Genomic DNA, 12,517 nt, shown 5'->3' with positions numbered 1-12,517 from the left:
CTTTTTCGGCCAATTGCAGGCTTTGTTTTGCCGTTTAAGCCAATGCCAGCCTGTAAATGATAAAAAGGATCCGCCCCTTGACCTCCGAATAACTTTAGCCAATAGTGATCGATTCAACTGATGATTGACACATCTTTTTTGGCCAATTGCAGGCTTTGTTTTACAGTTTAAGCCAACGCCAGCCTGTAAATGATAAAAAGGATCCGCCCCTTGACCTCCGAATAACTTTAGCCAATAGTGATCGATTCAAATGATGATTGACACATTGGTTAGCCAATGAAACGCCGGTAAATAAATCCCAGCATACACTGCGGACTACTTGGCGTTCGGGGGGAAATCTAGTCGGCGGCTGCTGCATTAGTTGCAAGACTTTGCGACTTAATATTGATCCATATATAAGGCGCACTGTATTATAAGGCGCGTGGTCAGCTTTTGAAAAAAATAAAGGCTTTTAGGTGCGCCTTATAGTGCGGGAAATACGTAATTTTTCCTGGTGGTTCTCACCTCTGGGATTATGAATTCACTACAACCCCTTAAATTATAATTTCCCTCTTTCCGAAAGAATAATTTATGGATATGATGTAATGTTCTCCGAAAAACGATTATTCCCAATAGGAAGATTGTTCTGTCCACTTCTTACTTCTCTTTGTAACAATATGCCTTGATTTGACTGGCGTCTTTGTGGGACAGGCTTTTAATGCAAAGGGTGGTGCTTTGTCCGATCGAGCGCTGACCCTAATAACAAATCACGCACTTGAGCGCTCACGCCTTCGTCTCCTGGAGGTAATTGCCCGACTGCCTTGTTAAGACCTCTGGATTTTTCTTCATTTGAGTAGAGTTCACACGTAAAGTGCCTCTTTACTCGTAGCTGATTTTCTTGACGCCGTTTTTTTTTTTTTTGACCAGAGTCAACTTGTTTTTTATTCGTGAATTATTGTCTGACATGACAGGCAGTGTTTGTCACATTGGCAAAAAAGTTAAATACTGTGTTTTCCGGACTTTAAAAGCAAGAAATTTGAACCTATGCCTTTTATCCGAACAAAATTTAAAAAAATGGTGCAATCAGTCGATTGATCACGCAATTGCATAACAAAAGTGGCAACGAGGATTAAACCAATGGTATTAGCACCAATTCCTAACCAAGCGGCTAGGGACTGTTAGGAAATAAACTATTGAAATGTATCGTTTACCAAATTGTTCGAATTAGTTATCTGAATTGTTCGAATTAGTTATCTGACTCCACGTTCAACCCATTAATCTAATATCCATCCATCCATCCATTAGCCATACCTCTTATCCTCATTAGGGTCGCGGGGCGGCTGGAGCCCATCCCAGCCATCTCCGGGCAGTGGGCAGAGGACACCCTGAACTGGTTGCCAGCCAATCTAATATTTCCTGTTTAACCTATGCATCCATACTTTCTACAATTTGCTACTGGTGACACATAAACAAATATGCGCTTTCAAGCTGACCCCTGATTTCAGTATTTTATTTTAGATTGAGGGCTTGTATCCGAGTATATATGGTTGGTTGAATATCTTCATGAGGAGAAATTCAACATTCTCATACTCTGTGCTTAAGATGGCACCACTATAACTATATTAATTTGTACTTTGTAGGTATATATAAACACGCCTACCCTTCAATCGTTGTTGCTGGCAGATTGAGGGTTTGATGTTACATCTTGATTGGCTAAGCGACTCGTTTTAAACCCCCGGCTTTCAAGATTAAGCCGTCAGATCGTTGCGAACCGATGCTCCCAGCTAGGCAAGCTCATACTTTCAGACATTTTTCCTGCCCTGTTTTCCTCTGCTCGATACCTGTTGCCGACCTGTTTCTGGACCCGATTCTGCCCTGTTCTGCCATCCCGACATCTGACCTGTTTTGCCCCGCTTCCTGCCTGATAGCTGTTGCCGTCCTTGTTTCTGAACCTGATACCGCCCTTGCTCTGCCGTCCTGGCTACCGATCAGAATACCTGCTGCCTACAATTATCCTCGCTCGACATGGAAGTGCCACTTCTGCGTTTCCAGCCACCTGCTACCCTAGTCCGTCAACGTTCGTCCGTGGAAGCAAGCCTTGCTCTCGCTCTTTATCAATAAAACTGAGTAAACGAACGCTACTGGGTCCTGTCTTTGTTTCTGGTTCATGACAGTCTTGTTGATAAAAGCACGGCAGTGATTTCCTTTTGGCAATGTTCTCCATATCCATCCAATATTGTTGAAAAAAAATGACTAAATAAAAAAAACTTCTTTACACAGGTATGAGCCATGAGTCCACCAAGTCAGGGTCTTTAGGAATGGTCTCTACTCCGACTCGCAGCACCGCCACCGTCAGTCCTCTGAGCCCTCTAACCAATGGGAACGCCCTCGCTCAATCTGCCAACTCCGGATTCGCCGCTGCTCTGCGCAAGCTGGCCAAACAGGCTGAGGATCCCCGAGGTGAGGAGGCTTAACTCATTTAGTGCCAAAACGTTTAAATACTTTTGTAAAAGCAATGCAATGTTTTTATTGTTTTATTTAAAAAACATTATTAGGGGTTTGCCGCTGCTGGTCGGTAAGTATCAAGCATATGGGAATGGTTTCAGTATGATCAATTAAACATTAGATGGCAGCCACTGCGAACCTACCAAGACCTGGCCATCCCTCTAAAGTTCCATCCCAAACAAGGAGAAAACTAATCATAGAAGCAACCAAAAGGTACTTGACCACATTGGATAACAGTGTTCTCGTTTGCTCGCATCCCTGCGTCCTAGACGCATCATTTTTGCTGGGGACGCATTGTGTCAAATCATTGTGCCTCCCCGGGACGCAATCTTTTTGACACAAAATTGTCATTATTACCCGATTCCTTTTTTTAACAAAGATTTACCGCACTCCAAACTTTTCGTCAGGCAGATCCGCCATTGTTGTTTTGGTCTCGCGGTTCGAGTTTTCGTCTGCACGCCGATCTCGGCAAACGAGATCTCGTTGCTTTGAGATGACGTCATTGTTGTGGCGGTTGTCGAGTGAAAGAGAAGTATGCCTCCGAAAAAACAGTTAGTATTAGGTGAAAATCAACACAAAATTGGTCATTTCTTCAGTGTCAGTAATAAGTCTAAACATAATGCAGAAAGTGATAACACTAACAATAATTCCGGCACGAAAAAACGGCGGAGAAATTCTTCACGGAGGCAAGGAAAACACGTGTGTTGAAGCGAACGATTCGCTGAAAGAAAATAAACAAAAGAATACTCCCAGCAAGAAAAGGACTTTCCTGCCAAAATGGACTCAATTATATTACTGGTTACGCTATGAGGAGGATGATAATGGAGGCTACATATTATTTTGGATAATGTACAACATTTTTGTGAACTGAAAAATCTGAAGTGATAACTGCTGTGTATTACCAATTAACTGTGATGATTAAAACTGAATGAAAATATAGATTAATATAATGATTTCAGCAATATTATTTTGTATAATGTACAATATTGTTGTGAACTAAAAAATCTTGAAGTGATAACTGATTTGTATTACCAATAAACTTTGATGATTAAAACTGAATGAATATATGGATTTATATTATATATTTGTCGCTGATTTTCAATTTCAACCTCGATAACACTAAACCCGCTTTCCAAAAGCTAATTCTTCAGATCATTATATTTCAGTGACTGACGTTTGATGATATGATAAATCTATGAAATAGTAATACCAATGCCTTTATCCCATATCAATATAAAATTTGTATCCTCCAACAAGAGTGTTGAGGCTTATTTTTACTGTTATTTTTGTCTTGGATAATGGTGTGATAAAGGTGTGAACAAATTTCTTTGGTAAAATATCACAAAATACGGCAAACGAGAAGGACATCGACATATTAAGAAACAGAGATGCAAGTGCTTGCGCTGTGTGCCTAGCTTCGGCCATCTCAACTGCTCATAGGTGTTTACAGTTTGTTCTATAGGTTTTCATCTTAAGGTGTCTCAATAGTGAACATGAATTGTTCAACAAGCTTCCATATAAAGGGTTCTTTAGTGATGAACAGCCTATATGGGGCTTTGACACCCTGTCTGTAAACTGTAGTTAAAACTTTTCCCGATATTTTCTGGACCAAAACAAATCATTGTTGCTTAGGCTTCGCGTGTTCTAAATATGTCATTGAACTTCCTTAATTTGTAGGGATATAGAGGAGGTTCGTAAGATTCCAATTTGATCTCCAAGCCAGATGTACTCATGAAAAGAGCCATAGGGTTCCGACCAATGTTCCCTCTAAGCTGCGCGTGAGCGCAGTCGCGCACTGCCTGCACATTCTCAGCGCACAAGAAAATCGAGCCAGTGCAATGTTCCCTCTGAGCTGCGTGTGTGCAGAAAATCTAGCCAGCGCACAAAAATCAGGGCTCGAAATTGCTAATTAGGAAGCGAATTAAGTCAAAGTTTCAGTGCATGAAGGTAAAAATACACGGGTTCCCCTGACGTTGTGTCCTAAATGCGGTATTTTGAAGTCGAGTCGAAGTAGAGCGAAGTTGAGTAAAGTTTGTCGGGGAACTGGCTTCTTCGGCTCGGCTCACTAAAAGGAACCGGCTCTTTCGGGTCCTAAACGGCTCTTCGGGTTGTTTTTGCTTCTTTGATCTCTTTATGACCAAATATTATAATAATAATAATAATAATTTCCTTGTATTGTCATTCTATGTAACAATGCACACAGAACAATTATGCACAAAATGACTTAAAGAAAGGGGGAATAGAACAAAAAAAGAAAAAACTACCAAAATGGAAAAAGTAGTGAAAAGCTGATTTAAAAAAAACAAAAGTAAGAGAAAAAAGAAGGAAAAATTCAGAAAAAAAGCCAAAAAAAAAAGAAAGAAACAAAGGAAACAAAGTAAGAAGAGAACACAAAGAAAAAAGTAACAGCTAGGAAAAAATAAACACAATGAGATATTTTTTTAAAGGAATTTAAAAAAAAAAGAAAAAAAACAGGGAAAAAGAAGAAAAAGTTTGTGTTGCATTCAAATCATTTCCAATTATACCAAGTCAATCTTGTTGCCAACATTGTTCTTCCCCCAAAAAATGTGATTAAATACACTTGTGCATCGCGCAACCGACTAAATAAGCCCCGAAAAATGTTAGTATTATGCGACAAAAGATACCAGGAAAAAAAGAAATGGAAATCTAGTGAAAGAATTATAAAAACAAATGACGTTTGTAGGCCGTACAACCTTTGCAATAATATATGAGTCAATTCATTCAAAAGCGACATTTTTTTTTTTTTGCATTGCCGGAAACTCAACAAAATGTAACTTGATGTCAAGTTTTGGACATGTTTGATAATGACTTAGTTGCCACACTTGGGATTGCTGTTGCTCACTGTTGTTTCAAGCGTTGCTCACCGACTTTGTGGGAACGCTCAGACCCGTGAAAAATTACAGGGAACATTGGTTCCGACCCCTGCTTTAAGAAGATGTTTTGCGTTCAGAACAGTGACATGTATTCAACAAGTGTGTGTCTGTGCATGCGCGTTGGCCAGCCTATTCCGGGCTCTCCGTCTCGTCCTGTATTCCGTTCCATTCATCTCCTAATCATGAGAATCTAATTGAGGCCAATTATAACAAGCTCTCTCCCTGCAAATTCCTGTTGCTCTTTTGTTCTCTTCAGTGTCTATTGACAGCCCACTTTTGCTTTCTTATTTTGCTCCGTTTCTTTTTTCCTTTTCTTTTGTGTTGTCAGTGCTACATAAACAAACTCTGGGCATTTTTTCATTTCAACACATGCACAGGGAGGATGTCTCACAATGCAAATTTGTCACGGTTGCCATGGCGCCCAACTGGCCCCGCCCATGGACACCGGCTGAGACACATTGACAGATTGCTCACTGGGAGTACTTAAACGCGGTCCTTTGAGCCGTTAGCTGTCAGAGCGTCTGCAAGACTCCTGTTAAACTCTGTGTGAAATGCCTAGTTCTGTGAATGTTATTATTAACTTATTTCGTTTGATGAAGCTGTTCAAGGTTGTACTAAATAAATAAATAATAATAATAAATAATACAATGAATCAGTGTAAAAATATTGCTTTTAATTGTACTCATTTGGATTGATAATTTCTTATTTAAAAAAAAACAGAAAAAATTAATGTAGTAAAATAAAAAGTCATTGTACTGGCAGATCTTTCTGCTCATTTTAAGTATTATTTTTATATTATTATTATTTAGAAAAAGAAAATAAATTTGTGCTTTTCACTTTGGGAATTTGCTTTAGTGAAAAACATCTTCATATTCTTCTTTAACTCTTCAACTTTCTGCATCTTTTCTCTGGATTCAAGGTTATTCAGCTTACTCTGAAGTTCTGTCTTGTAGTGCCGTTTTACATTAAAGTCCTTAATTACGGCCACAAAATCTCCACAAATAAGACACACGGGTTTAGCGGCAATGTCAGTTAACATCATTTTCTCAGCCATTGTGGTTTTTAGTTTCTGAGTATAATTTGAAAGTTATCAAGGTTTCATGGACCCGGGCCATTACAGTAGATGTACCGTATTTTCCGCAGTATAGGGCGCACCGGGTTATAGGGCGCACCCCCAAAAAATAGTTTTTGGTCCTATATCTTCCATAGATAAGGCGCACCGGATTATAAGGCGCTACATTGGGAACGTCGACAAAACAGTCAGATGATTCAGTCCAACTGATTACCCCCTTAACATTCCCAAAGCTTGCAAAGAAGCAAATACGTGTCGTAGACACGTGCGGATGCGGTGTCCGTACGATGTCACTCAAATGCATCGTTCCATCATTCGGAAGGTTAAAGTCTTGGGATTCAAGAAATGCCAACCATTCCTTAGTTTCTATTTTCCTTTTCGCTCGCAACTTTACTGTGCATATGACAATAAACACTTGGAATTGAGTTTAATTGACTCAACTCATCACAGCAACATCAAGATGGTTCTAAAACAAGATACCGGGAAAATATAAAGCCGCATAGCTCACCTAAGTTCTCACGTTCAATAATGATACGCAATCATGGTCTTCTTACAACCGTGAGTGAAGTAAACTCAGGAGAGTAAATTATTTGCAAATACAGACTAATAAAACATGTTTCTTTATGGTGTACTTTAGCAAGCTTGCTAAGCTTGCTACGCCATTGCTAAACTCGGCCAATTGCAGGGTTTGTTTTGGCCATCTAGCCAATCCGAGGCTCCGAATAACTTCAGCCAATAGCGATCGATTTAACCGATGATTGACACATCTTTTTCGGCCAATTGCAGGGTTTGTTTTGGCCCTCTAGCCAATCCGAGGCTCCGAATAACTTCAGCCAATAGCGATCGATTCAACGGATGATTGATACATCTTTTTCGGCCAATTGCAGGGTTTTCTTTGGCGCTCTAGCCAATCCGAGGCTCCGAATAACTTCAGCCAATAGTGATCGATTTAACGGATGATTGACACATCTTTTTCGGCCAATTGCAGGGTTTGTTTCGGCCCTCTAGCCTATCCGAGGCTCTGAATAACTTTAGCCAATAGTGATCGATTCAAATGATGATTGACACATTGGTTAGCCAATGAAACGCCGGTATATAAATCCCAGCATACACCGCGGACTACTTCACGTTCGGGGGAAAAACGAGTCGGCGGCTGTTGCGTAAGTTGCGAGACCTTGTGATTTAATGTTGAGCCATATATAAGGCGCACTGTATTATAAGGCGCATGGTCAGCTTTTGAAGAAAATTAAGACTTTTAGGTGCGCCTTATAGTGCGGAAAATACGGTATATTAAAGGATTTCGCGGGACGGATATAATTGTACGCCGGGCCGGATGTGGCCTTGGGGCCGTGAGTTTGACACCTGTGCAGTATGTTTGTTATTCCATTAGAAACTAACCTTGTCCATGATTATAAAACATGTTTACTAAACCGTAACATTATGATAATTATTCAAGAATCACAATTTCAAGCCTTCCTAGGACGAGTTTGCATTTTCTTGTGATTGCTTCGAGTACTGCAAAATCGTCTTTTTTTTCTTGCAAATTCCAACAAGGTACTGTATGTACTTCTTGCACTCAGGTTTGGCTCTCAGTAGCGAGTCATCGCCTGTGTCTTCGCCTGCAACCTGTCACAACTCACCGGTCAACACCCCCAAACGGCCCTCGCTTGGGCCACTTTTGAGCCATTCTCGTGGCCAACCAGTCCTACCCAGCACCCCTCCCATAGTCACCATTGCACCCACCAAAACCAGTAACGGTCTGTGGAGGGCTGACGGACGACAGGTATGGATCTTTTTTTGTAATCCATGTTATTCCCAGATACAGGAAAGTAGAAACTAAAATAAGGATGGTATTTAATGACAAAAGGTGGTGCAGTGGGACCTTGGTTATCGCGGTTAATGGGGACCAAAACCACCCGCGAAAAGTGAAAATCCGCAAAGTAGCGACGCCCCTTCAAAAATGCTAAAAAAAAAAAAAAAAAAAAAAAAAAAAATTTAAATTATTTTATTTTATTATTATACATTTTTTAGACCCGGTGAATGGGGACCAAAACCACCCGCGAAAAGTGAAAATCCGCGAAGTAGCGACGCCCCTTAAAAAAAAAACAAAAAAAAACCTTTGCAGTACAATCCCCCTGTATACAGTACAATACACTACACCATATGGAATACGGTTAGAGAAAGAGATTCTTGTTGAACAATCAAACAATCAAACAAAATGTACTTAACCTCGGACTAGGTTTGCATCCAGGCTGATTTTCTTCGCCCTACAATCGTGGATTCAAATAACCAGTGCATTTTCTATTCGCACCATGGTCTTATTCTGGGCGTTTACAACCCTTTTGGCATCTTTCGTGAAAGATATTGCAGCAGTTTTGCGGATTTTCTTCTCTTCCTTCTTTATGTACCGTACCGTGGATTCATTCAGGCCATATTGTCGGGCTACGCTCGCGTAGCTATTTCCTGCTTTCAACTTGTCCAATAAACTCTTTTTTTCGTTAATCGTTACCTCATCTCATCTCATCTCATTAGCCGTACCGCTTATCCTCATTAGGGTCGCGGGGGGGCTGGAGCCCATCCCAGCCATCTCCAGGCAGTGGGCAGGGGACACCCTCAACTGGTTGCCAGCCAATTGCAGGGCACACAGGGACAGACACAACTCATTCGCTCATTCACACCTAGGGACAATTTGGACCGGCGAATTCACCTGAAATGCATGTTTTTGGAACGTGGGAGGAAACCGGAGTGCCCGGAGGAAACCCACGCAAGCACGGGGAGAACATACAAACTCCGCACAGGAAGTCTGGAGCTGGATTTGAACCCACGCAGGAGGTTCCCATGACATGAACTGTGCCGCACAAGCGCTAACCACTGCGCCGCCGTGCTTTTCTTCGGTTCACTAGATGCACCAAGGGATGAAGAGCGTTTAGGAGCCATCACGAAGGTCTTCAAAAAACTTTTAGACTTAAAAATTCACCGCGAGAAAAAGGCTAACTCACTGCGAGCTATGGCGAGAAGCGAACAGTACTGTACTGTATACGAGGTAAGCGTGGTCTACTGTAGTGAATGGGCCAATGGGAGTCGAGTATTCAGCGAGTGCTGGCCAATGAGCTAGCGTTTATGGCCGTGACGCATAGCGTATACGTGCATTTCTTTGTGTTTTAAAATTTTGTAAAATAATGTAATTTCTAATTTTAATGTAATATTTATTCATTATTATTATTTTTTTATTTTTTAAATTGATATTATTATTATTATTTATTTATTTTTTTAACTATTACAGGCCGCGAAGCTCTGAACCCGCGAACGTCGAAGCGCGAAGTAGCGAGGTCCCACTGTACAACATAGCAGACAAACGAATGGTCACAAAACAACAAAGTGTCCAAACAAATTCAAACCTAACAAAATCCAAACCAAAACAAAGACCGAAACCAGAATTGGAAATACAATTAACAAAGTAACAAACCAACAAGTCGGCACAAAACCTCAAACGAGATTTCCCTACCAGAAACTGGAAACAAAAATTAAATCTGATGTAGCAAAGACGGTGGAAATGTATATAAACTGACACTGTGTAATGTCCAGAATGTCATTGTAAAAGGTCAGGATAATAAGGTACAGGTGTGTGGGGATAAGACCCACCTGTGCCCAGTTCCAAACCTGGTCTACGGCCTCTGGTGCAAGGTGGTGTTACAGATTCTAACATAACATCCCACTTAAAGACCGGATACCAGACACCTTCCCCAAAAAAACCAAGAAAAACATTTGTGGGGATTGCAGCAAGTGGAACGCACTGCTAAAGGTCCTTGCCCTATGCTGCCAAGACAGGTGACCTGGAGCGGCCAAGGGGATTCTCCTTGCCGTCAAAATAGGAAACTAAGAGCTGCCGAGGGGCTTTCTCCTCACCCCGATACAAGAAACAAGGAGCGGCCAAGGGGATTCTCCTTGCCATCAAAATAGGAAACTAAGAGCGGCCGAGGGGCTTTCTCCTCACCCCGATACAAGAAACAAGGAGCGGCCAAGGGGATTCTCCTTGCCATCAAAATAGGAAACTAAGAGCGGCCTAGGGGCTTTCTCCTCACCCCGATACAAGAAACAAGGAGCGGCCAAGGGGATTCTCCTTGCCATCAAAATAGGAAACTAAGAGCGGCCGAGGGGCTTTCTCCTCACCCCGATACAAGAAACAAGGAGCGGCCAAGGGGATTCTCCTTGCCATCAAAATAGGAAACTAAGAGCGGCCGAGGGGCTTTCTCCTCACCCCGATACAAGAAACGTGGAGCGGCCAAGGGCTGTCTCCTCGCCAGCGAGACAGGAAACCAGAAATTACCAAGGAACTTTCTCCTTGCAGCCGAAATAGGAAACCAGAAGTGACCAAGGGCTTTCTCCTTGCCGCCAAGACAGGAAATCAACAGCCTGCGGTGGAACAGGGGTCCTAGACGCATCATTTTTGGGGGACGCATTGGGTTAAATCAAGGTTTTTTGACACCAAATTGTCTTTATTAACCGATTACTTTTTTTTTTTTAAACAAAAATTTATCGAACTTCAAACTTTTCCATTTTTGTTTTGTTCTCGCGCCAATCTCGGCAAACGAGATCTCGTTGCTTCGAGATCACGTCATTGTTTTGGTGGTTGTCGATTGAAAGAGAAGTATGCCTCTGTAAAAAACAGTTGGTGTTAGGTGCAAATCAACAAAAAATTGTTAATTTTTTCAGTGTCGGTAATAAGTTGAAACATAACACAGAAAGTGGTAACAACGGCAATCATTCCGGCACGAAAAAACGGCGGAGAAATTCTTCAGAAGACCGCGAAGGCAAGGAAAACACGTGTTTTGAAGCGAACGATTCGACGAAAGATAAACAAAAAAAATCTAGCAAGAAAAGGACTTTCTGCCAAAATAGACTCAATTATATTCCTGATGACGCTATGAGGAGGATGATAATGGATTGGACCTTGAGAAGGCATTACAACTATGGCGGGACAGCAAACCACGAAGAATATATGAACTGAAAAATTTGAAGTGATAACTACTTTGTATTACCAATTAACTGTGATGATTAAAACTGAATTAATATATAGATTTATATTATATATTTGTCGCCGATTTACGATTTCAACCCCGATAACACTACATTTTGGGGAGCCATAGATCTCTTTTGGGACCCATAGATTTTTGAGCATGCGAGTCCCCGGGACCCATCACTTTTCACAGGTAAAATGAACACTGCATCTGTATCTTCTCTCACTGAGGTGGAGCATAACGTTCCGCGGCCGGGTAGCAGTCGGGAACGAGCGTCTGCCGACAACAGTCGTCCTCTGCATGAAAGGACGACACCGCCTGTCCCTCCGCTTCACCCGCTGCCTCACCCCCTTGGACTGGCTCCAAGCTCGGTCATGCAAGACCCCCGTATGCAGAGCCTCAGGCAAGGACTCAAATCATGCAAGAGTAATAATATCAACAGATTTTATAGTAAGAATAACTACCAGTATGTATAACTTACGGTTCACGGTTCCCTTAACCGCCTGTGGCGTCGGGGCACCACCCCCTGTGGTGTGTCTCTAAAAAGAGACGGACTTCCTTTCACTACATAACTACCTCATGAAATCCGAGTCTGCAGACACATGCGCACAGTAGCATCAAACCGCTCGCTTCGTATGCAACGGAAAAAAAACAATACCGAGATAGAGGCTACCGCGGCGAACTGGTTTGACTTGATTGATTTGCCGTTTCGTGATAGTCGGTGTATACCGGATGGTACCCATCATTGACAAATTTGTGTTTTTCCGTACAGATTTTCTCGTACGTCGTACACGTCTTAAAATGCAAAATAAACGTACTTTGTAAGGCAAAAACGTACAGGTTGACAGGTATGCAAACTCCACACAGGAGGTTCGATCTCATGACCTCAGAACTGTGCTGCGCCGCCGTGCTGCCCATAACATTATTTATGAATTAAAAAATAACCCAAAAACACTGTGTTGTGCCGTGGACAGTCTTAACAGGTCCGAAAACAACTTACCGTAAATTCCGGACTATAGAGCGCACTTGATTATAAGCCGCACCCACCA

General features: G+C 41.8%; 1 protein-coding gene across 3 annotated transcripts in view; it reads left to right on the top strand.

Moving 5' to 3' along the window:
* Positions 1–12,517, top strand: part of LOC148362181 (genetic suppressor element 1-like) — a 105,627-nt gene that overhangs the window by 58,302 nt on the left and 34,808 nt on the right. For all 3 annotated transcript variants that reach the window (XM_088339591.1, XM_088339590.1, XM_088339592.1), the window contains exons 2-4: positions 2,260–2,439; positions 8,031–8,233; positions 11,699–11,871. In XM_088339591.1, the coding sequence (XP_088195717.1) occupies positions 2,260–2,439; positions 8,031–8,233; positions 11,699–11,871 (556 nt within the window). The remainder of the gene's footprint in view (positions 1–2,259; positions 2,440–8,030; positions 8,234–11,698; positions 11,872–12,517) is intronic.

The sequence above is a fragment of the Urocampus carinirostris genome, chromosome 7, assembly GCF_059441175.1.
Source record: "Urocampus carinirostris isolate Australia breed hairy pipefish chromosome 7, RoL_Ucar_1.0, whole genome shotgun sequence".
Taxonomy (NCBI): domain Eukaryota; kingdom Metazoa; phylum Chordata; class Actinopteri; order Syngnathiformes; family Syngnathidae; genus Urocampus; species Urocampus carinirostris.
Note: the sequence above shows the minus strand (reverse complement) of the source record. Positions and strands in the feature narration are given on the sequence as shown.